Source organism: Symphalangus syndactylus, chromosome 18 (genome assembly GCF_028878055.3).
Source record: "Symphalangus syndactylus isolate Jambi chromosome 18, NHGRI_mSymSyn1-v2.1_pri, whole genome shotgun sequence".
Lineage (NCBI taxonomy): Eukaryota > Metazoa > Chordata > Mammalia > Primates > Hylobatidae > Symphalangus > Symphalangus syndactylus.
The window spans coordinates 19,628,184-19,653,186 of NC_072440.2; the positions used below are offsets into that span (position 1 = coordinate 19,628,184).

The 25,003-nt window shown below is 42.9% G+C and overlaps 1 protein-coding gene across 8 annotated transcripts in view; it reads right to left on the reverse strand.

The window, feature by feature from the left end:
- Window positions 1-25,003, reverse strand: part of TNRC6B (trinucleotide repeat containing adaptor 6B) — a 294,090-nt gene that overhangs the window by 171,659 nt on the left and 97,428 nt on the right. For all 8 annotated transcript variants that reach the window (XM_055252755.2, XM_055252752.2, XM_063622887.1 and 5 more), the window contains exon 4: window positions 12,788-12,855. In XM_055252755.2, the coding sequence (XP_055108730.1) occupies window positions 12,788-12,855 (68 nt within the window). The remainder of the gene's footprint in view (window positions 1-12,787; window positions 12,856-25,003) is intronic.

The following is a 25,003-nucleotide window of genomic DNA, read 5'->3' on the forward strand; positions in this document are numbered from 1 at the left end:
AGCTGAGGGGGAGGGGTGGGTGCAGTGGCTCACACCTGTAATCCCAGCACTTTGGGAGGCTGAGGCAGGCGGATCATCTGAGGTCAGGAGTTTGAGACCAGCCTGGCCAACATGCTGAAACCCCGTCTCTACTAAAAATATAAAAATTAGCCAGGCATGGTGGTAGATATCTGTAATCTCAGCTACTTGGGAGGCTGAGGCAGGAGAACAGCTTGAACCCGGGAGGCGGAGGTTGCAGTGAGCAAGCCTGGGCAGAGTGAGACTCCATTTCAGGGGAAAAAAAAAAAATTTTTTTTCTTTTTTGAGACAGAGTTTCACTCTTGTTGCTCAGCCTGGAGTGCAATGGCGTGATCTTGGCTCACCACAACCTCCACCTCCCAGGTTCAAACGATTCTCCTGCCTCAGCCTCCTAGTAGCTGGGATTATAGGCATGCACCACCATGCCTGGCTAATTTTGTATTTGTAGTAGAGACCAGGTTTCTCCATGTTGGTCAGGCTGGTCTTGGACTCCCGACCTCAGGTAATCCACCCACCTTGGCCTCCCAAAGTGCTAGGATTACAGGAGTGAGTCACCACGCCTGGCCAAAAAAAAATTATAATAATAATTAAAAAAAAATAAAGTGGAACATGACATGTTAACAATGTCCTTTTTTTTTTTTTAAAGGCGGAGTCTCACTCTGTCACCCAGGCTGGACTGCAGTGGTGCAATCTTTGCTCACTGCAACCTCCACCTCCCAGGTTCAAGTGATTCTCCTACCTCAGCCTCCTGAGTAGCTGGGATTACAGGAGCCCACCACCACACCTGGCTAATTTTTTTTTTTTCTTTTTAGTAGAGATGGGGTTTCACCATGCTGGTCAGGCTGGTCTTGAACTCCTAACCTCAAGTGATCCACCTGCCTCGCCCTCCCAAAGTGCTTCAATGTACTTTTCTTCTCCTGATAACAGATAAAATATTCCAGAATTAGGCTTTTTTTTTTTTTTTTTTTGAGACAGAGTCTCGCTCTGTCGCCCAGGCTGGAGTGCAGTGGCGTGATCATGGCTCACTGCAAGCTCTGCCTCTCGGGTTCACTCCATTCTCCTGCCTCAGCCTCCCAAGGAGCTGGGACTACAGGTGCCCGCCACCATGCCTGGCTAATTTTTTTGTATTTTTAGTAGAGACAGGGTTTCACTGTGTTAGCCAGGATGGTCTCGATCTCCTGACTTCGTGATCTGCCCACCTCGGCCTCCTAAAGTGCTGGGATTACAGGCGTGAGCCACCGCGCCCAGCCGGAATTAGGCTTTTTAATAACACCACCTCAGATTTCAAAGTGAGTGTGTAGAAGAGGGATTCTTAACAGTCGATAGGAACTTATTCATTCAACATATATTTATAGATGCTTTTTGTGCCAAGCACCTCTCTAGGCAGTGACCAAGACAACAGAAATCCATCCTCATAAAGCCAAAGATCTAGCATAAAGCTTTAACCTGATCTTTTCTGCCTTAAGCCTCCCCTCCCCTCTTATTTTATTTATAAAATAAAATAAAATAAAATTGTAAAACACATTATCTATTAAAGTTCCCCTTTTCTTTTCTTTCTTTTTGTCTTTGAGACAGAGTTTCGCTCTTGTTGCCCAGGCTGGACTGCAATGGCGCCATCTCGGCTCACTGCAACCTCCGCCTCCTGGGTTCAAGCGATTCTCCTGCCTCAGCCTCCCGAGTAGCTGAGATTACAGGCACGCGCCACCACGCCCGGCTAATTTTGCATTTTTAGTAGAGACAGGTTTCTCCACGTTGGCCAGGCTGGTCTTGAACTCCCGACCTCAGGTGATCCGCCCACCTCGGCCTCCCAAAGTGCTGGGATTATAGGCGCAAGCCACCGCACCTGGCCTTTTTTTTTTTTGGGACAGGGTCTCATTCTGTCACCTATTAAAATTACTCTTTTTTTTTTGAGACAGGGTCTTGTTCTGTCACCCAGGGTGGAGTGCAGTGGTGTGATCTTGGCTTACTGCCACCACTAGCTCTCAGGCTCAAGTGATCTTGATTAGCTGGAACTACCAGCACACAACAACACGTTCAGCTAATTTTTCCATTTTTTGTAGAGATGAGGTTTGGCCATGTTGCCCAGGCTCTAATTCCTGAACTCAAGCAATCCTCCCACCTCTCCCTCCCCAAGTGTTGAGATTACAGGCGTGAGCCACCGTGCCCGACCTTGCAGTTACTCTTACTGTAATTAATCCATGGTCCAGGCGTCCAAGAAAAATCTCACAAAATAGAATTCAGAATTTATTACGATTCTGAGACTTCTGGGAAAAAAAAGACGTTAGAGAATTTTTTTAAAGTAACGTCAATGCAAATTACAAAATTTATTAGCAACTGAAAGTTCCCCAAAGATCTAGTACAAAATGTTGATGGTTTTACAAAAACTCCCAGCAGCAAAAATTCCATGAGTATAAAGTATCATCTACTGAACCTCTTTGTGGCGTTTTCAAAGTACCAATTAACTTGAAAAGAAAACTCATTTCCTTGTTCCCCCAAAAGCTGTTCAAGATTATACAAAAAAGCCAACTATTCTTCTGACGTCTAGCTTACTACTGTGTAATAATGACTGAGTTTACAGAGAGTTCAACTTGCTACTTCTTAATAAATTTATTTCAACATGTACATATTGCAATGGTTTAAAGGGGGAAAAAACTGGAGAAAACCTTATAGTATAACACACAAAATTAAAACGTTAACAACAACTTTCCTATGGCCAAATACCAACATTTGTGTTCTGAAGATGATTATCTATAAAATCTATGATTTGGAAATATTTTTACTTTGCCCTGTGTTTAGGAAATGCTACAGAGCTGCCCAAGGTTTTTAAATAAACACCCAAAAGAATGGTTCCCAAAAAGTTTAGTGCCTAATTGGGTAGTCAAATATGAAACAAGAAATATACTAATAGCCGGGCACAGTGGCTCACCCCTGTAATTCCGGCACTTCGGGAGGCCGAGGCGGGTGGATCACGAGGTCAGGAGATTGAGACCATCCTGGCTAACATGGTGAAACCCCATCTCTACTAAAAATACAAAAAATTAGCCGGGCGTGGTGGCAGGCGCCTGTAGTCCCAGCTACTCGGGAGGCTGAGGCAGGAGAATGGCGTGAACCCGGGAGGCGGAGCTTGCAGTGAGCGGAGATCATGCCACTGCACTCCAGGCTGGGCAACAGAGCGAGACTCCATCTCAAACAAACAAACAAACAAACAAACAAAAAGAAATATACTAATAAAAGGAATCCTTACGGTGGAGATTTATCTTGTGCAACAAGTGCAACTTTTACAATTTTAAAAGATAGAGCTGGCCGGGCATGGTGGCTCAAGCCTGTAATCCTAGCACTTTGGGAGGCCGGCACAGGTGGATTGCCGGAGCTCAGGAGTTCGAGACCAGCCTGGGCAACATGGTGAAACTCTGTCTCTACTAAAATACAAAAAAAAAAAAAAAAAAAAAAAAAAAAAAAAAAAAATCAGCCAGGCGTGGTGGCGGGCATCTGTAATCTCAGCTACTCGGGAGGCTGAGGTAGGAGAATTGCTTGAACCCAGGAGGCAGAGGTTGCAGTGAGCCAAGATTGTGCCACTGCACTCCAACCTGGGCGACAGAGCAAGACTCCATCTCCACAAAAAAAAAAAAAAAAAAAGATACAGCTTTAAGTTAGGGAGTTGGAGTGGTGGCAGAAACAGAGATAAGGTGAAGACAAATTGTTGGGACTTAAGAAAGATCTATAATAAGTAAACTTCAGAAAAATTAAAAGGGCCTTTTATAACTAGACACTTAAATTGGGAAGAATGTAATTAGGAAGAAGAGAATTTAATCAAGATGACAGAGTTAAGAAACTTAAAAAACAGCACCTGGAGCACAAAGCCACACTGAACCACACCACACTGGAGTATGCAGAGCAGTGCTAACTCCATAAATTATACTCTTCTTACTTTCTGAATCATCGATATAAAACTGTCTTCAGGGCCGGGCGCGGTCGCTCACGCCTGTAATCCCAGCACTTTGGGAGGCCAAGGCAGGCGGATCACTTGAGGTCAGGAGTTCGAGACCAGCTTGGCCAGCATGGTGAAACCCCATCTCTACTAAAAATACAAAAATTAGCCTGGTGTGGTGGCACGCACCTGTAGTCCCAGCTACTTGGGAAAGCTGAGGCAGGAGAATCGCTTGAACCCGGGAGGTGGAGGTTGCAGTGGGCTGAGATCACACCACTGCACTCCAGCCTGGGCGACAGAGTGAGACTCCGTCTCAAAAACAAAACAAAACAAAAACAAACAAATGAACAAAACTGTCTTCAATACTTCCATTTCCTTATAGGTCTCCCATGTAACCTCTGAAATAGTTCTCCCTTAGAGAGCAAAATAAAAGATGGCACCCTAAGGAAGCAGAAATATAAAAATACAGGTATTGATACAATTCCTGTCAATTCTAAATATTATATCAATAATCCCTAAAAAGCAGATACTGTCTATAAAATGAATCATGAAATAAGAATGAAATAAGATTTTTTTTTTTTTTGGAGACAGAGTCTTGCTCGCACTGTCGCCAGGCTGGAGTGCAGTGGAGCAATCTCGGCTCACTACAACCTCTGCCTCCCAGGTTCAAGCAATTCTCCTGCCTCGGCCTCCCGAGTAGCTGGGACTACAGGCGCGCACCACAATGCCCAGCTAATTTTTGTATTTTTAGTAGAGACGGGATTTCACCATGTTGGCCAGGATGGTCTCAATCTCTTGACCTTGTGATCTGACCGCCTAGGCCTCCCAAAGTACTGGGATTACAGGCGTGAGCCACGGCGCCGGGCCAAAATATGATTTTTTAAAACTTCTAATAAAGTTTTATTTAGCACAACATATATGAAAGATTGTCATTTCAACATAAAATCAATATAAAATTTGGCCAGGCATGGTGGCTCACGCCTGTAATCCCAGCACTTTGGGACGCTGAGGCGGGCGGATCACGAGGTCAGGAGATCGAGACCATCCTGGCTAACACGGTGAAACCCCGTCTCTACTAAAAAATAGAAAAAATTAGCCAGGTATAGTGGTGGGTGCCTGTAGTCCCAGCTACTCGGGAGGCTGAGGCAGGAGAATGGCGTGAACTCGTAAGGTGGAGCTTGCAGTGAGCCGAGATTGTGCCACTACACTCCAGCCTGGGTGATAGAGGGAGACTCCATCTCAAAAAAAAAAAAAAAAAAAAAAAGTTAATCATTTTGCATTCTTTTTTGTGGTGAGGGGGAACTAAGTCTTTGAAATCCAGGCTGTAGTTTAAAAGTACATTTCAATTTGATTGTTATTTTTAAAACTGCCATTTAAAAAACCCATAAAAATGTATCATCTTTTGTTTTTGTTTTGTTTTTTGAGACGGAGTCTCACTTTCGCCCAGGCTGGAGTGCAGTGGTGCGATCTCGGCTCACTGCAAGCTCCGCCTCCCGGGTTCACGCCATTCTCCAGCCTCAGCCTCCCGAGTAGCTGGGACTACAGGCACCCGCCACCACGCCCGGCTAATTTTTTGTATTTTTAGTAGAGGTGGGGTTTCACCGTGTTAGCCAGGATGGTCTCGATCTCCTAACCTCGTGATCCGCCCACCTTGGCCTCTCAAAGTGCTGGGATTACAGGCGTGAGCCACTGTGCCCAGCCAAAAATGTATCATCTTAACTGTTTTTAAGCATACAGTCCAGCAGTGTTAAGTATAATCACACTGCTGTGCAACACATCTCCAGAAACTTCATCTTGCAAAATTGAAGCTCTATTCCCGTTAAACATTCTCTTCCCCCTACCTCAGCCTTTAGCAATCACCTTTCTACTTTCTCTTTTTATGATTTCGACTACTTTAGGTACTTCATATGAGTAAAATCGTAACAGTATTTGTCCTTTTGTAATTGGCTTATTTTGCTTATGATGTCCTCAAGGTTCATCTATATTGCAACATATGGCAGAATTTTCTTTTTTGAGGCTGCATGATATTCCCTGGTATGTATATGCCAAATTTTGTTTATCCATTCATCTGTTAATAGATATCTGGGTTGCTCCCACCTCTTGACTATTCTGTGCAAATATCTCTTCAATATTCTACTGTGAGAAATTTGTTTTTAAGAATGGCTTTTCATAAAATGAACCAAAAGAATGAAGAACATTCAATCAACAAAAATTTGCTAGAAAAATTCAATAATTTTAGTACATTAAAGATAAGTATCTTTTGAGAATGAGTCAATTTGTTTTTCTTGTTTTTTTTTTTTTTTGAGATGGAGTATCACTCTGTCGCTCAGGCTGGAGTGCAGTGGCACAGTCTCGGCTCACTGCAAGCTCTGCCTCCCGGGTTCACACCATTCTCCTGCCTGGGCCTTCCAAGTAGCTGGGACTACAGGTGCCCGCCACCATGCCCAGCTAATTTTTTGTATTTTTAGTAGAGACGCGGTTTCACCATGTTAGCCAGGATGGTCTCCATCTCCTGACCTTGTAATCTGCCCGTCTTGGCCTCCCAAAGTGCTGGGATTACAGGTGTGAGCCACTGCGCCTGGCCCTGAGTCAATTTCAACATAAAGATTGAAAGCTTAGATTTAAAGATTGTTTGTAAGTTATATTGGGAAAAAATTAAAAGAATGAAAGAAGCCAAATTTACAACTACATCAAAATTGATGGCCAGGAGCAGTGACTCACGCCTGTAATTCCAGCAATTTGGGAGGCAGAGGCAGGCAGATCACCTGAGGTCAGGAGTTCAAGACCAGCCTAGCTAACATGGTGAAAACCCGTTTCTACTAAAAATAAAAAAAATTAGCTGGGCATGGTGGTGTGTACCTGTAATCCCAGCTACTCAGGAGGCTGGGGCAGAATGGCTTGAACCTGGGAGGTGGAGGTTGCAGTGAGCCGACATCGCGCCACTGCACTCCAGTTTGGGCAACAAGAGTGAAACTCCGTCTCAAAAAAAAAAAAAATTGGTATTTGGCTTCAAAATTACAACAAATGATCTTCCCACAAACCTTTAGACCATCACAAATATAAATAAAACCAAATCAAAAGCCCATCTGCATTTTATCTATAATGACCTCTCAATAAGCATGGTCAAACACAATCTATGAGCAAGTACCTGCTCAGCCGCTTTTTAAAAAGCTGTCATAGTTTTTTTTTTTTTTTTTTTTTTGAGACGGAGTCTTTCTCTGTCCCCCAGGCTGGAGTGCAGTGGCGCGATCTCGGCTCACTGCAACCTCCACCTCCTGGGTTCACGCCATTCTCCTGCCTCAGCCTCCTGAGTAGCTGGGATTACAGGTACACACCACCATGCCCAGCTAATTTTTTTTATTTTTAGTAGAAACGGGTTTTCACCATGTTAGCCAGGATGGTCTCCATCTCCTGACCTCGTGATCCGCCCGCCTCAGCCTCCCAAAGTGCTGGGATTACAGGCTTGAGCCACCTCGCCCAGCTAAAAAGCTGTCATAGTTTTAATATTTACTCCTGCAGTAAACACGTCATGCAATTAAAGCTGTGTAATTTTAATGTAGTAATTATATGGCAATAAACTTTGCTTGTCTGATTTGCTAATATAACTCTCAAAGAGAATATTCCCAGAAAAATGATTACATTAGATAGAGTAACAGTAAATAAACCCCATTGAAACAATACACACAAGGTGTTTACAGCTATATACATTGTAAATCTTATTCATATACAAATACCAGAATTCAGCACAACTGATGTAGAATATTAATAGTTTAGCACAGATATTTCTCAGTATCAGAAGTCAATTATTTTTCAAGAGCTTTCTACATATACAGCTACCTAATCTGCCTCTTAATAGAACTTAGTTCTATTGAAATAAACATCACAGAAAATAATTTTTTAAGGTTTTGGGAACCTGTGGTCAAAACGTTAAATGAGGAGATAAGGAAAGTGGCACAGATCAGCTAATTACATAATTTTAGTCCTAATCATTACAAGAATCTGCTCTGTGACCTTGAGTAAGTTACGTTAGTCATGTGCTCTGCCAGCCTCTGTAAGTGAAATGGGCTGTTCATACAGGCTAATACCAATGAATGAGAACCATTTGGAAAAAAAATTGTTAGATCTCTGCCTCACACCATATACAAAACTGAGTAGCGAATCAATTAAACATCTAAACGTAAAAACTAAAATAGAAAACCTAAAGATATTTCATCAAGTTAGGGTAGGAAAGACTTCTCAAGGCAAGCATAAAACATGAAAGCCAGAAAGGCTGATTTTACTATATAAAAATTTAAAAGGTTTGTTGGCATGAAAGATATCTAATGTTAAACAATAAGGACTGAGAGAAAAGATTTAAAACATCTCAACAAAGGTTAATAATATCTAAAATGTATAAAGGGCTCCTACAAAGCTATAAAAACAATCCAATAAAAAAGGAAAATATATATAAATAGGTGATACACAAAATAAAAATAAATGGCCAATAAACAAAAGATATGTTAACTCATTAGTAAGCATAAGAACATAAATTAAAACAACAAGAGGCCAGGGGTGATGATGCATGCCTGTAATCCCAGGGCTTTGAGAGGCTGAGGTGGGAGGATTGCTTGAGTCTGAGCCCAAGAGTTTGAGACCAGCCTCGACAACATAGTGAGGCCGTTTCTACTCAAAGCAAAAAAAAAGTATCTGGGCTTGGTAGTGCATGCCTGTAGTACTAGCTACTCAGAAGGCTAAAGTGGAAGATCGCTGGTGCCCTGGAGTTTGAGGTTGCAGTCTAGCCTAAGCAACATAGTGAGACTTTGTCAATCAGTCAATCAATAAAAATAAAGATATAAGAATGTTTAATAAAATATTATTTGTAGTAATCAAGGAAGTGAGGGCCACCAAAATATCTCTTTATTTTTATTTTTTTTGAGACGGAGTTTCACTCTTGTTGCCCAGGCTGGAGTGCAATGGCACCATCTTGGCTCACTGCAACCTCCGCCTCCCAGGTGCAAGCGATTCTCCTGCCTCAGCCTCCCTAGTAGCTGGGATTATAGGCATGTGCAACCACGCCCGGCTAATTTTGTATTTTTAGTAGAGATGGGGTTTCTCCATGTTGGTCAGGCTGGTTTCGAACTCCTGACCTCAGGTGATCCACCCACCTCAGCCTCCCAAAGTGCTGGGATTACAGGTGTGAGCCACTGTGCCTGGCCCAAAATAATCTCTTAGAGAAGAATGACTGTAGTATATCCATTCAACAGAATGTTTGACAGACGTTTAAAAGAATGAAATAGGCCGCTCCAGGTGGCTCATGCCTGTAATCCCAACACTTTGGAAGGCTGAGGCAGGCGGACTGCTTGGGCCCAGGAGCTGGAGACCAGCCTGGGCAACATGAGACCTCATTTCTACAAAAAAAATTTTTTTTAATTAGCTGGGTACGGTGGTATGCACCTGTAGTCCCAGCCACTCAGGAGGCTGAGGCAAAAAGATCCCATGAGTCCAGGAATTCAAGGTTACAGTGACCTATGATCGTACCACTGCACCGTAGCCTAGGTGGCAGAGTGAGACCTTGTCTCAAAAAAAAAAAAAAAAAAAAGACTGAAAATATGTCAAATTACAAAAGTAAGTCTCAGAAGAATGATGTTGGGAAAAAAATCAATTTAATTGTTGTTTAAAAATGTACAGAAAATGTTTAGGAAGATTAGGAAGGGAAGGAAAGGAAGGGTCTCACCTTTAATTCTACAGACACAATTACTGTTTGAATGTCTTCTGACAAGCTTATAATACTTTTATTAAAGATTACTCAGTTCCGGCCAGGTGCAGTGGTTCATGCCTGTAATCCCAGCACTTTGGGAGGCTGAGGCGGGCAGATCGCAAGGTCAGGAGATCGAGACCATCCTGGCTAACACAGTGAAACCCCATCTCTACTAAAAATACAGAAAAATTAGCTGGGCGTGGTGGCGGGCGCCTGTAGTCCCAGCTACTCAAGAGGCTGAGGCAGGAGAATGGCGTGAACCCCGGAGTTTGCAGTGAGCCAAGATCGTGCCACTGCACTCCAGTCTGGACGACAGAGCGAGACTCTGTCACACACACAAAAAAATTACTCAGTTCCTAGATTCCCTATCCAGACTGAATCATATTCACAAAGTATAGTAATAATCATTTGCCAACTGCAGTTCTGAGATTTAAAAAAATTTGTTTTATAAATATTTTTATTGTTGTTGCCTCAAACAAAAGAACACAGCACCTTTGCTCACAGCACCTTGTGAGAAGACTGATTTCTGCTTTATCACTTCAGTATATAATAGCTGACCAGGCCCAGAAAAAACAAAAATAGAACAAAATTCATCTGTGAAAAGGCCAGGCAGTATGAGACTTGTGAAAACAAAACAAGGGAGAATGGTAAGGATACGACACATGGCGTTCCAACTTGCTGGGGCTGTTTGAAACTCTCTAAAAGTTTCAAACTCTAAAAGTACGGTTTGTATAACATAAAACTTGTGGGAAAATCTGCCCAGCAACATTTCCTGAATACGTAAATAAGCTGATTCAGGATAGGGGTTACTAGAGAGGTTTTTAAAGATAAAGACTGGTTTGTTTGGGAAATGGATATCCTTTATAGTACAGAACTTCCACCTGTGTTTTTAAAAATAGGCTTATGCCATTTTCATTGTCTCCCCCAACTCCCTCTTTTATTTATTTATTTATTTATTTATTTTTTGAAGACGGAGTTTTGCTCTCGTTGCCCAGGCTGGAGTGCAATGGCGCAATCTCGGCTCACTGCAACCTCCGCCTCCCGGGTTCAAGCAATTCTCCTGCCTCAGCCTCCTAAGTAGCTGGGATTACAGGCGTGTGCCACCACGCCTGGCTAATTTTGTATTTTTTTAAGTACAGACAGGGTTTCACCATGTTGGTCAGGCTGGTCTCGAACTCCCAACCTCAAGTGATCCACTCGCCTTGGCCTCCCAAAGTGCTAGGATTACACTGAGCCACACCACGCCTGGCCTACTTCCTCTTATTCATGAGACTTTGATTTTGACAACTGCAGTTTTACTAACCACAGTATTTTTCAAGAGCATAGCTTCCAAGGATGGCAAAGGATGTGAGAGACTCGGTAAGATCTGGGTTCAAATCTAAATTGCATTTCAAGCTGCATTACCACAGGCAAGTTACCTACCCTGATCTCTGAGTGAAATGGAGGTGAAATGGTGTAATGAGTGGAAATGACAGAGTAAAAAATATTTAAGCAAAGTACCTTGTGCACAGAAAACCCTTGACAAATGGGAGGTATAATTTTTATATGACAGACCTTTGACCAGAGTGTGGGGGTGGAGGGCTGCGCAGTGGACACGGAGAAAAGCACCTTAAGTGTTTCTCTTGTCATTCTACTGGGACTAGATGTCTGGCATTCTAATTTGCTAAAGATGAATTGATTCCATCAGCCCATGCAAAATGTAAGTCCATTTGACAGAATACAGCAAAGTTAGGATTTATATTGTGAGCTATTTTTAAAATTGCCTGGTTAGCAAATTAAACCAGCTGTGAAAATATCCTGGTTTCCATTCACAACAAATACAAGACGAGCCATTTTCCTTTAATGAATCTGGCCTCGTGGCAGCATAGTCCATTCTACATAATTTATTCCTAAGGGTTTCAAAGACATAATTTTCTTAAGACAGACCAAAATTAAACTATTTTCTAGGAAAAAAATATGAGTGAGAGGAGTTTCTCTCTATAGATTTTTGGTAAATTCCATGAATCACTGGCCCATTCAATTTAGGAGACTAATGTCTGAATAAAAAATAGTAGTTATGTCAGTACTTTAAGCAGTCTCAACTATTTTTCCTTTAAAAGGGCATATGAAAAACTAGTCTGCTCTGCAACACAATTTTTCACATTCTATGACAGAGAGAGGAAAAAAATTCACACACTGCTATCAAAAAGCTACCCAACAGACTCCCAACTTCAGGTTTAAAACCCTCACCCCCGGCCGGGCGCGGTGGCTCACGCCTGCAATCCCAGCACTTTGGGAGGCCGAGGCGGGTGGATCACCTGAGGTCAGGAGTAGAGATGGTGAAACCCCGTCTCTACTAAAAATAGAAAAATTAGCTATGTGTGGTGGCGGGCAACTGTAGTCCCAGCTATTTAGGAGGCTGAGGAAGGAGAATTGCTTGAATCCAGGAGGTGGAGGTTGCAGTGAGCCGAGACTGCGCCACTGCACTCCAGCCTGGGTGACAGAGTGAGACTCCGTCTCAAAAAAAAAAAAAAGCAAACAAAAAACAAACCAACAACAAACCAATCAACCCCTTAAGGAGTTAGGGGAGAGATCCTCAATCATTTAGAATGTTGGATAAGTTATATTATTTATAATTCCTGTTCCTTTAGGGAAACAATTTGTTATTTGTTATGTAAACAAAGATCAGCAGTGTAAATAACCAAATGGAATAGAATTTCAGGAAGTACTATTCAAATAAATTCACACTTAGATTGCAGGGAAATGGTCTATTAATTTAGTTCACTTCATAAAGACATTACTGAGAAAAGGATGTACACCACTTTATACTTTCTTTGGAAATCAACCAATTAGTTCAATTTGGAACATACTGAGCCTTAAAGCCTTTGCTACAACATAACATAAATTTTGATTAGGCGAGTGTGAAAAACTATAAAGCTAACTTTCTGTCCTTCTAGTTAGTTGGTCTATAAATAGAGGCAATGCATTAACAGCCACCAAAGCAACCGGTGAGTTCCCCACTGTCTCCAACGTATACATCTCCGACAAACACGCTATCGACATGTTGAACCAAAGTGTTTCCAAGGATCTGTAATAGGACTCTTTTTAAATAAACTGTGACTCACTGTTTGCTTTCTTCACCAGGAGGTGGAGTCTTGCCATGCCCTTCCATTACAAAATCCTCCTGTTCCACCTGCAAAGGCAAGCACCACAGGTCAGCAGCAGTCAGTAACTACAATGCGACTCACTTCAAGAACCCACACCTGCCCTGTGCAGAACCACAGGGCCGTTTCACTGTGGTGCACAGAACAGAAGCCTGGGCCAATGGTTTTCAAACTTCTCTTTGAGTGATCAGATCTGCAGAAAAAAGGAAACATGTTGATCGGCAAAACATATAACTCTGACAAAGGATTAGCATCTAGAATATAAAAGAACAGTGATGAATCAATGAGACAAAGACAACCTACTAGAAAAATCTGCAAATAACCAAGTAGGAATTTCACTGAAGAGAACACATAAACAGTTCCTAAACATATGAAAAGATATTGAATCTCATGTCAGTCAAGAAAATGCAAATTAAAACCATTTCAACACTACCAGGTTGGCTAAAATTAAAGTCAGGTAATACCAAGTGTTCACAAGGGTACGCAGCAATAGCAACTCCTATCCACTCCTAGTGGGAAGGAAAACTGGTATAGCTACTTTGAAAAGCAGTTTTGTTGGCCGGGCATGGTGGCTCACGCCTGTAATCCCAGCACTTTGGGAGGCCAAAGCAGGCGGATCATGAGGTCAGGAAATCGAGACCATCCTGGCCAACATGGTGAAACAACATGGTGTATTTGTATCTCTACTAAAAATAAAAAAATTAGCCAGATGTGGTGGCGTGCACCTTTAGTCCCAGCTATTCAGGAGGCTGAGGAGGAGAATTGCTTGAACCTGGGAGGCAGAGGTGGCAGTGAGCCGAGATCATGCCACTGTACTTCAGCCTGGGCGACAGAGCAAGACTCCGTCTCACCCCACCAAAAAAAAAAAAAAGTTTGCCATTATCTACTACATTTGAAGATGCATTTACTGTACACATTAGTAATTGCACTTATAGGTATATACCCCAGAGAAACTTTTGCATATATACAAAAGTATTTTTAGTAGAATTATTTTTAACAGAAAAAAAAAGAATAAACATCTGTCAACAGTGAAATAGATAAACAGGCTATGGTGTTTTCAGAAAATAGAATACTATATTGCATGAAAATGAATGAACTACAGCTAGACATCTCAATCTGGGTGAGTTACAAAAAGGTAATCAAGTGAAGGAAGCAAGTCACAAAACAATACATATGTAGTATGATTCTATAAATATCAAGTCCAAATATATACATATTTTAGAGCAAACTGAAGCAGAATATATATATATATTTTTGTTGTTGTTGTTGTTTGTTTTTTTGTTTTTTTGAGATGGAGTCTTGCTCTGTCACCCAGGCTGGAGTGCAGTGGCGCGATCTCGGCTCACTGCAAGCTCTGCCTCCCGGGTTCATGCCATTCTCCTGCCTCAGCTTCCCCAGCAGCTGGGACTACAGGCGCCCGCCACTACACCTGGCTAGTGTTTTTGTATTTTTAGTAGAGATGGGGTTTCACCATGTTAGCCGGGATGGTCTCGATCTCCTGACCTCGTGATCCACCCGCCTCGGCCTCCCAAAGTGCTGGGATTACAGGCGTGAGCACCGCGCCTGGCCAGAAAATATATATTTTTAACCATATGTATGTATATATAGGCATACATATGTATATACATGCTTTTTATTATTTATTTATTTTTGAGATGGAGTCTCACCCTGTCACCCAGGTTGGAATGCAATGGCGTGATCTTGGCTCACTGCAACCTCTGCCTCCCATGTTCAAATGATTCTCCTGCCTCAGCCTCCTGAGTAGCTGGGATTACAGGTGCCCGCCACCATGCCCAGCTAATTTTTGTATTTTTTTTAGTAGAGACAGGGTTTCACCATGTTGGCCAGGATGGTCTCAATCTCCTGACCTCGTGATCCACCCGCTTTGGCCTCCCAAAGTGCTGGGATTACAGGAGTGAGCCAACGCGCCCGGCCCAGCTTTTATACTTAAAGATATAAAGAAAAGGCTGAGGGCTATGGCATGACCCTGTAAGTCCCAGCTACTTCGGGGGGCGGAGGCAGGAGAATCAATTGAGCCTAGGAGATCGAGACTGTAGCGCTCTATGATCACACCTGTGAATAGCCACTGCACTCCAGTCTGGGCAACACAGCGAGACCTTAAGTCTTAAAAAAAAAAAAAGCCAATAATTTCTTAATATTAATATTAAATTATAATATAATTTCATAAATGGAATTATTCCCTTTCTTTAATAATTTATTATAATTTAAATTACTAATTTATTTAAAAATTAAAATTTATATTAAATACATATACATTATTTAAAAAGTCAAATAACATTAATACTACCAGCTGACAAACAAAAACAGCACTTTCCACCTCTGCCTCACCCTCACAACATAGGCCTCCATCCTCCCTCGCAATGTAAGTTTTTGTTCAACTCAATATTCAGTGCTAACAGTGCTACTATGTAGTAAATATATACAGCTGAATCATATGGAATGCTATAATTAAATTTCCTTTCTTGTATAATTTTGGCTTCCTTGGAACTAATAATCACCACTTCCTCTTCTTATTCTTTTTCTGTTTTTTTTTCTAGCTTAGTATTTGTTATGTATTTTTCATTAATTCATCCTCAAACTCTCCAACAGAACTGTAAATCTCCTCTTAATCAGTTCAAACACTTCAGGTAATCTATCAGTTTCACTCTGCCTTGGAGACACCCTCAGGGGTTTCTCCTGCTCCAAACTGGATTGATTGCTCTGTAGGCCACTGAATTGCTGACATCTCGCCAGGGATGTCTCCTCTTCTTCATCTCTGGAATGCCCTCCTCTTTGTCCTAGGCTGGAGCATCTGTTTCCCAGATTCTCTGTCTCTTTTACAGTTTACTCACTGATTCAGGTGGAGTATATATTCCAGTGATTTCCTGATAAAAGGTATATAGAAGGTGAATTTTTTTTTTTTTTTTTTTTTTTTTTGAGACGGAGTCTCGCTCTGTCGCCCAGGCTAGAGTGCAGTGGCGCAATCTCGGCTCACTGCAAGCTCCGCCTCCCGGGTTCATGCCATTCTCCTGCCTCAGCCTCTCCGAATAGCTGGGACTACAGGCGCCCGCCACCGCGCCCGGCTAATTTTTTGTATTTTTAGTAGAGACGGGGTTTCACCGTGGTCTCGATCTCCTGACCTCGTGATCCGCCCGCCTCAGCCTCCCAAAGTGCTGGGATTACAAGCGTGAGCCACCGCGCCCGGCCAGAAGGTGAATTTTTTTTGAGACCCTGAATGACTGAAATGTCCTTGTTTTATCCACACATATAACTAACATATAAAAACTTTTTATTTATTTATTTATTTATTTTGAGATGGAGTCTCGTTCTGTTGCCCAGGCTGGAGAGAAGTGTTGAGATCTCGGCTCATTGCAGCCTCTCCCTCCTGGGTTCAAGCGGTTCTCCTGTCTCAGCCTCCCCAGTAGTTGGGACCACAGGTGTGTGCCACTACACCTGGCTAATTTTTTGTATTTTTAGTACAGATGGGGTTTCACCATGTTGGCCAGGCTGGTCTCGAACTCCTCACCTCAGGTGATCCATCGCCTCAGCCTCCCAAAGTGCTGGGATTATAGGTGTTAGCCACCACACCCGGCCATAAAAACATTTTTTTACCCACATACTTAATTACATATAAAAGTTGAGGCCAGGCACAGTGGCTCACACTTGTAATCCCAGCAGTTTGGGAGGCTGAGGCAGGCGGATCACAAGGTCAGGAAATCAAGGTCATCCTGGCCAACATGGTGAAACCTCGTCTCTACTAAAAATACAAAAATTAGCCGGGTGTGGCCGGGCGCTATGGCTCACGCCTGTAATCCCAGCATTTTGGGAGGCTGAGGCGGGCGGATCACGAGGTCAGGAGATTGAGACCATCCTGGCTAACACGGTGAAACCCCATCTCTACTAAAAATACAAAAAAATTAGCCGGGCATGGTGGCGGGAGCCTGTAGTCCAAGCTACGAGGGAGTCTGAGGCAGGAGAATGGCGTGAACCCGGAACACGGAGCTCATAGTGAGCTGAGATCGCACCATTGCACTCCAGTCTGGTAACAGAGCAAGACTCCATCACAGAAACAAAAACAAACAAACAAAAACATTGAAGTCAGTAAACTTTTCCATCCAAAATTTTGAGGGTGATGCTCCGTTGTCTTCTAGCTCCCATAGCTGCTACACAGAAGCTCAGTATCATTCTAGGTCCTAATGTATTGGATGTGTCTTCTCTAGAAACATTTAGGTCTTTATTTTTATAGTGGTAAGAAAGAAAAAAAACAAAAACAAAAAACCCTTTTAGTATCTTTCGTTTATCTTTAGTTTTTTAAAATGCAAACCACTAAGCAAGGTTCTTTTTTTATTTATTGAACTGGTGCTAGTTAAGTACCTATAATCTAGAATCTCTTGTTTTTCAGGTTTGGGACATTTTCTCTACTTATTTGACAGTTTCCTCCCTTCCAACTTCTGTTCTCTCCTTCTGGAATTCCTCCTATTCAGTGTTGAATCTCTGAGATTAATTGATTTTCTTTCTTTTCTTTCTTTCTCTTTTTCCATTTTTGTGTCTTTGAATGAATCTCTGAGATTAACTGATTTTCTTCTTTCTTTCTTTCTCCATTTTTGTGTCTTTGATTTTTTTATTTTAATTTCTGGGAGGTTCTCTCAACTTTATTTTCTAAAACTTCTAATATACGTATAATTTCTGCCATTTTAATTGAATTTTTAAGAGCTCTTCCTCGTTCTTTGAATATTCCTTTTTCCAGTCTCCTGTTCTTGTTCCATTATAACAATATCTTCTCTCATCTCTGAGGATATTCTAGAGAGTTTTTATTTTAGTTTTTTTTTGTTGTTGAGATGGAGTCTCACTGTCGCCCAGGCTGGAGTGCAGTGGCACGATCTCAGCTCACTGCAACCTCTGCTTCTCCGCTTCAAGAGATTCTCCCTGCTTCAGCTTCCCGACTAGCTGGGATTACACGCGCGCATTTTTAGTAGAGACGGGGTTTTGCCATGTTGGCCAGGCTGGTCTCAAACTCCTGACCCCAAGTGATCTGCCCACCTCGGCCTCCCAAAGTGCTGGGATTACAGGCATGAGCCACCGTGCCTGGCCTATTTGTTTTTGAGACAGAGTCTCACTCTGTTGCCCAAGCTGGAGTGCAGTAGTGTGATCTCGGCTGACTGCAACCTCCACCTCTCTGGTTCAAGCAATTCTCACGCCTCAGCCTCCTGAGTAGCTGGGATTACAGGTGTGAGCCACCGCACCCAGCCTATTTTAGTTTTCTTCTGCTCCCTACATTGTCTCTGTTTCCTCCAAGTTCCTCTTTTGTCTTTGGTCACCGTCTTTCATTCATAGATATTTATCAAATGTGTGATCATCACTGTCTATCCACTGATATTTAAGAGCGAGACCCTAAAGAGCTTGATTTTGGGTGTGTGTGTGTAGGAGGGGAGGGGTAAGGGAAAGGTTCCTTATCCAGGGGTTAGCTTTCTGGAGGGTGATCAGGAAGGGACCTGCCCATTTAACTGGGACCTTCAGATGCCTATAGCTATATATCCTCATTTATTTCCCCCTCCTTGGGCTATTTAATTACCCCAAAAAGACACCCTTCAATCCTCAGTCTGACAGACATAAGCCAGGCTTTCAGTGTTCTGGGACTGAATTTGGGAAGAGCTGGTAAAGTCTCACGTGTCAGCATGTAGCCTTTTATGTAAGTTCTGTTTTTAATTAGGTACCTCACACCCACCCTCAGCTTTTCCTGAGGTTCAGCCTTTCCAGTCTTCTGCCAGGTGGGAGAGGGTAGTGGTCTGTGGATATGAGGAAAGCATTATCTGAGGCCTTGCTTCTCATCGCCTCTTCAACCCATCTTGCTGTTTTTAGTGTTACTCCAAAAGCTTCCTAGCTTCCAAAACTTTGTTGGGCATCTCTTATCCTCTTCATCTCTTCTTCTATTCACTTTGTTATCCAGTGGATTTATGCTTGCTGAAATCATTTCGTAAAAATAATTTTTTTTTTTTTTTTTTTTGAGACGGAGTCTTGCTCTGTTATCCAGGCTGGAGTGCAGTGGCGGGATCTCAGCTCACTGCAAGCTCTGCCTCCTGGGTTCATGCCATACTCCTGTCTCAGCCTCCCAAGTAGCTGGGACTACAGGCACCTGCCACCACACCCTGCTAATTTTTTGTATTTTTTAGTAGAGACGGGGTTTCACCGTGTTAGCCAGGATGGTCTTGATCTCCTGACCTTGTGATCTGCCTGCCTCGGCCTCCCAAAGTAAAAATAATGTTCGTGGTACTTTAGAAGAGAGCAGCAGACATTAATAACTTGACTTAGTCTACCATGTCAAGCCTTATTCTTTTTTTTTTTTTTTTGAGACGGAGTCTCGCTCTGTGGCCCAGGCTGGAGCGCAGTGGCGCAATCTCGGCTCACTGCAAGCTCCGCCTCCCGGGTTCACGCCATTCTCCTGCCTCAGCCTCTCCAAGTAGCTGGGACTACAGGCGCCCGCCACCACGCCTGGCTAATTTTTTTGTATTTTTTTTTTAGTAGAGATGGGGTTTCACCGTGGTCTCGATCTCCTGACCTCGTGATCTGCCCGCCTCGGCCTCCCAAAGTGCTAGGATTACAAGCGTGAGCCACCATGCCCGGCCAAGACTTATTCTTGAAACCTTTTTTGACTCTATTTTTTCCACCCCACCGAAACTATTTTCAATTTTTTGTTGGCTTTCATTTTTTAAAAAATTATTTTATACCAGGTGCAGTACCTCATGCCTGTAATTCCAACACTTTGGGAGGCCACGGCAGGAGGATGGCTTAAGCCTAAGAGTTGAAGGCTGCAGTGAGCTATGATGGCACCACTGTACTTCAGCCTGGGTGACAAAGTGAGACCCTGTCTCTTAAAAAAAAAAAAGTACAATTTGTTAAGTTTTGACACATACATACACATGAAATCATCACCACAAGCAAGACAATGAACATACCACCCTAAAAGTTTTACCATGTCCCTCTTTGATCTTTTTTTTTTTTTTTTGGCAGGGGAGGGAGACGGAGTCTCACTCTGTAGCCTAGGCTGGAATACCGTGGCGCGATCTCGGCTCACTGCAACCTCCGCCTCCTGGGTTCAAGAGATTCTCCTGCCTCAGCCTCTTGAGTAGCTGGGATTACAGGTGTGTGCCACCATGCCTGGCGAATTTTTTTTGTATTTTTAGTAGAGACGAGGTTTCACCATATTGGCCAGGCTGGTCTCAAACTCCTGACCTCGTGATTTGCCTGCCTTGGCCTCCCAAAGTGCTGGGATTACAGGTGTGAGCCACTGCACCCAGTCATCCCTCTTTAAACTTTCTCTCCTGTGTCCCTGCCTAGGCAACCACTGATGAACTTTCTATCACTATAGATGCAGCTGCATTTTCTGGAGCTTCCATAAGTGGAATCAAACAGTATGTACTCTTTTTCTGTCTGGCTTCTTTTACTCAGCATAATTATTCTGAAATTCAACCATGTAGTTTCAAGTGTCAACAGTTCATTTTCCTTTCACAGCTGAGTAGTATTCCATTGTTTAGAATGCATCACAATTTGATGGGTGTTTGAGTTGTTTTGATTTTTGCTACTGCAAATAAAGCTGCTATGAACACTCACATATGCATTCTTTTTTATTGAGTAAATACCTAGGAGGGTGTATTAGTTTGCTAGGGCTGCTGTAATGAAGTATTTCAAATCTGGTGGCTTAACAAACAAATTTTTTGTCTCACTGTTCTGGAGGCTAGAAGTCCAAAATCAAGGTATTGGCAGGGTTGGTTCCCTCTGACAGCTGTGAGGGAAGGACCTCTTCCAGTCCTCTCTCCTTGGCTTACAGATGGCTGTCTTCAGTTTCACATGGTATTTTCCCTATTTGTGTGTTTCTATGTCCAAAGTTCCCCCCTTTTAATATGAACACCAGTCATACTGGATTAGGGCCTATCCTAATAATCTCATTTTAACTTAATTACCTCTGTCAAAGTCCTATCCCCAAATAAGATAACATTCTAAGGTTCTGGGAGTTCATATTTCAATATATGAATTTGGGGGGTAGGGGGAGCAGATATAATTCAACTCATAACAGAGTAGAATACTTGTATCACATGGTAGTTACGTGTTTTAACTTTTTAAGAAACTGTTTTCCGGCCCGGCGTGGTGGCTCACACCTGTAATCTCAGGGGGCAGGGCGGGTGGATCACAAGGTCAAGAGGTCGAGATCATCCTGGCCAACATGCTGAAACTCCGTCTCTACTAAAAATACAAAAATTAGCTGGGCGTGGTGGCAGGTGCCTGTAATCCCAGCTACTCAGGAAGCTGAGGCAGGAGAATCGCTTGAACCCGGGAGGCGGAGGGTGCAGTAAACTGAGATTGTGCCACTGCACTACAGCCTGGCAACAGAGTGAGACTCCATCTCAAATAAAAAAGAAAGAAACTGTTTTCCAACGTGGTTGTAGCATTTTACCTTCCTTCCAGCAGTGTATGAGAGTTCTACTTGTCTCATGTCTCATCAATAGCAGTACTTTGTGTGGACTTTCAAATTTTAGCCATTCTAATCATGGTTTTAACTGCACTGATGTTGAACATCTTTCTATGAGCTCCTTTGCTACCTATTCTGTGGTAGTATTTGCAAGTCTTTTGGCCATTTTAAAAATCGTTTTATTGAGATATAATCCATATGCCATAAAGTTCACCTGTTTAAAGTACATAATTCAGTGGCTTTTATTATATTTACAGAATTGTGCAACCACTACCACAATCCAATCTTAGAACATTTTCATCATCCCAAAAGAAACTGCTTACCTAACAGCAGTCACTCTCCATTTTGCCTCCCTTTCATCCCCCTTCTGAGGCCCAGACAACCATGAATCTACCTTCTGTCTCTACAGATTCGCCTCTTTTGACTTCTCACATATAAATGGAGTCATACAATATGTGGTGTTTTGTGTCTGTCTTTGCTATGGTCTGAATGTGTCTCCCAAAATTTGTGTTGAAAACCTAATCCCCAGGGCAATAGTGTTGGGAGGTGGGGCCTTCTGGAAGGTGTTTAGGTCCTAAGAGTTCTGCCTGCATGAATTCATGCTGTTATAAAAGGGCTTGTCAGGGGCACACTGTCACTTTTTGCCCTTCCACCTTTTGACACGTGGGGATGCAGTATTCCTCCCTCTTAGAAGCAGGGATTGCAGCCTCCCCTGACAACAATCTGCTGGTGCCTTGATCTTGTTATTCGCGGCCTCTAGAACGATCAGAAAAGAAATTTCTGTTCTTTATAAAGTACCTAGTCTGTGGTATTTTGTTACAGCAGCATAAACAAACTGAGATACTGTGGAACCATCACCACCATCCATCTCCACAATTTTTCCATCTTACCCATCTGAAACTCTGTACCCCTTAAACAGTAACTCCCCAGTCCCTGCTCCCCCTAGTCCCTAACAAGCACCATTCCACTTTGTCTCTGTGACTCTGACTCCTCCAGGTACCTTATATAAGTAGAATCATACGGTATTTGTCTTTTTGTGGCTGGTTTGTTTCACTTAGCATATGTCTTCAATATTCATCTATGTTGTAGCATGTGTCAGAGTTTCCTTCCCTTTGTAAGGCTAAATAATATTCCATTGTATGTATATACCACATTTTGTTTATCCATTCACCCTTCCATGGACACTTGGATCACTTCCACCTTTTCGCTATTGTGAATACCTCTAAGTAATATTTAATACAGTAGCCATCTCCACCCTTTTGAAAATCTCTGCCTTGTACTGGACCATCTTCTGTCATTTCTTTTCCTCTCTCTCACCCAATCTTAGGGCCTTTGGATTTATTCCTTTGACTTAGAAAACGTTTCTCATTCAGGCACAGTGGCTTATGCTTGTAATCCCAGCCCTTTGGGAGGCTGAGGCAGGTGGATTACGTGAGGTCAGGAGTTCAAGACCAGCCTAGCCAACATGGCGAAACTCTGTCTCTACTACAAATACAAAAAAAAAAATTAGCCGGGCATGGTGGCGGGCACCTGTAATTCCAGCTATTCGGGAAGCCGAGGTAGGAGGACTGCTAGGGGGAGGAGGTTGCAGTGAGCTGCAATTGCGCCACTGCACTCCAGCCTGGGCGACAGAGCGAGACTCCGTCTCAAAAAAAAAAAAAAAAAAATTAGCCGGGCATGGTGGCACATGCCTGTAATCCCAGCTACCTGGGAGGCTGACGTAGGAGAATACTTGAATCCAGGAGGCAAAGGTTGCAGTGAGCCAAGATCATGACATTGGTCTCCAGCCTGGGCAACAAGAGAGAAACTCCATCTCAAAAAAAAAGACAGCATTTCTCACATATTATTACATGAAAGCTTCCTTCACATCATTCAGGCATCAGCTCCAGGGCCATCTCTTTGATCCAGGGTGATCTTCCCCTACCAGCCCAGCTGAAATACTTCCACAGTCACTCTCCAGCATCACACATATCACTACCTGAAAGGCTTATTTGTTCATGTGTCTTATTGTGTCTCCCCAACCACGAATGCAAACTTCTTGAGGCAGAGACTTTGAATGTCTTATTCACCGGAAGCCTGGCACAACAAAGTTGTTTAACCAGGATGTGTCGACTGTCTGATACCTGTTTCCCTTTCTCCTACCACTCCCTAAGCATTTATTTCCCTAGGTTCTGTCCTTGGACCTCTTTCTTCTCATTCTGCCACAGCCATTTCATCTAATATCACAGTTTCCACTATTAAATTTGAGTGATCCCAATTCTGTTTCCATCCCTAACCTATCACGTTTCCAGCCCCACAGTTTCATCAGGCTGACTGACATTGCCACGCAGATAATATGCCAGCATTTCAAACTCTGTGCTCCATACAGAATGCATCCTATTCACTCCCAAACCCGCTTTTCTTTTTGAGACAGAGTCTCGCTCTGTCACCAGGCTGGAGCATAGTGATGTGATCTTGGCTCACTGCAACCTCCACCTCCCAGGTTCAAGCGATTCTCCTGACTCAGCCTCCCAAGTAGCTGGGACTATGGGTGGGCACCACCACACCCAGCTAATTTTTGTATTTTTAGTAGAGACGGGGTTTCACCATGTTGACCAGGATGGTCTCAATCTCTTGAGCTTGTGATCCACCCGCCTTAGCCTCCCAAAGTGCTGGGATTACAGGCGCGAACCACCATGCCCGGCCAATTTATCATTTTCTCTTTCCTCAACATCGAATAAATTGCTAAATCCTATCCATTTTATAAATATTTCCAACCACTCTCTCTACTGCAGGTACTGCAGTTAAAAAGAAAATGTATATATTTTTTGAAAGCTGAGAAGTCAGCTGATATAATGGATAAAAGAATCAATATTTAACATGGTCTCAACAGACTAAGGAGATGGGTGGAAGCTCCTAAATTTTTTTTTAATTGAAGTATAATTCACGAGCAGAAAAATACATACACTTTAAGTGTAGAGCTCAATGAATTTTGTTTTTATCTCATTTTCTCTCTACTTTTGAGATGGTCTCACTCTGTCACCCAGGCTGGAGTGCAATGGCACAATTATGACTCACTGAAGCCTTCACATCCCGGATTCAAGTGATTCTCCCATCTTAGCCTCCCGAATAGCTGGGACCACAGGCCTGTGCCAGCACACCCAGCTAATTAAAAAAAAAATTTTTTTTTTTTGGTAGAGCTAGATAGGGTCTCTCTGCCCAGGCTGGTCTGAAACTCCTGGGCTGAAGTGATCCTCCAGTCTCGGCCTCCCAAAGTGCTGGGATTACAGGCATGAGCTACTGGGCCTAGCCTTAATGATTAATTTTAGATATGGTTGTACCTTCAAGCAACATATAGATCGAGACAGAAAATTTCCATCTCCCCAGAAAACTTCTACATGCCCCTTCCCTTGAAGATCGCCCTATTACTATAAATGGGGCTGACATGTTCATAAGCTTAGTATCACTGGGATCCGACAGTATGTACCACTTTTTTTTTTTTTTTTTTTTTTTTTTTTGAGACGGAGTCTTGCTCTGTCGCCCAGGCTGGAGTGCAGTGGTGCAATCTCAGCTCGCTGCAAGCTCTGCCTCCCAGGCTCATGCCATTCTCCTGCCTCAGCCTCCCGAGTAGCTGGGACTACAGGCATCTGCCACCATGCCCAGAGAATTTTTTTTTGTATTTTTAGTAGAGAGGGGGTTTCACCGTGTTAGCCAGGATGGTCTCAATCTCCTGA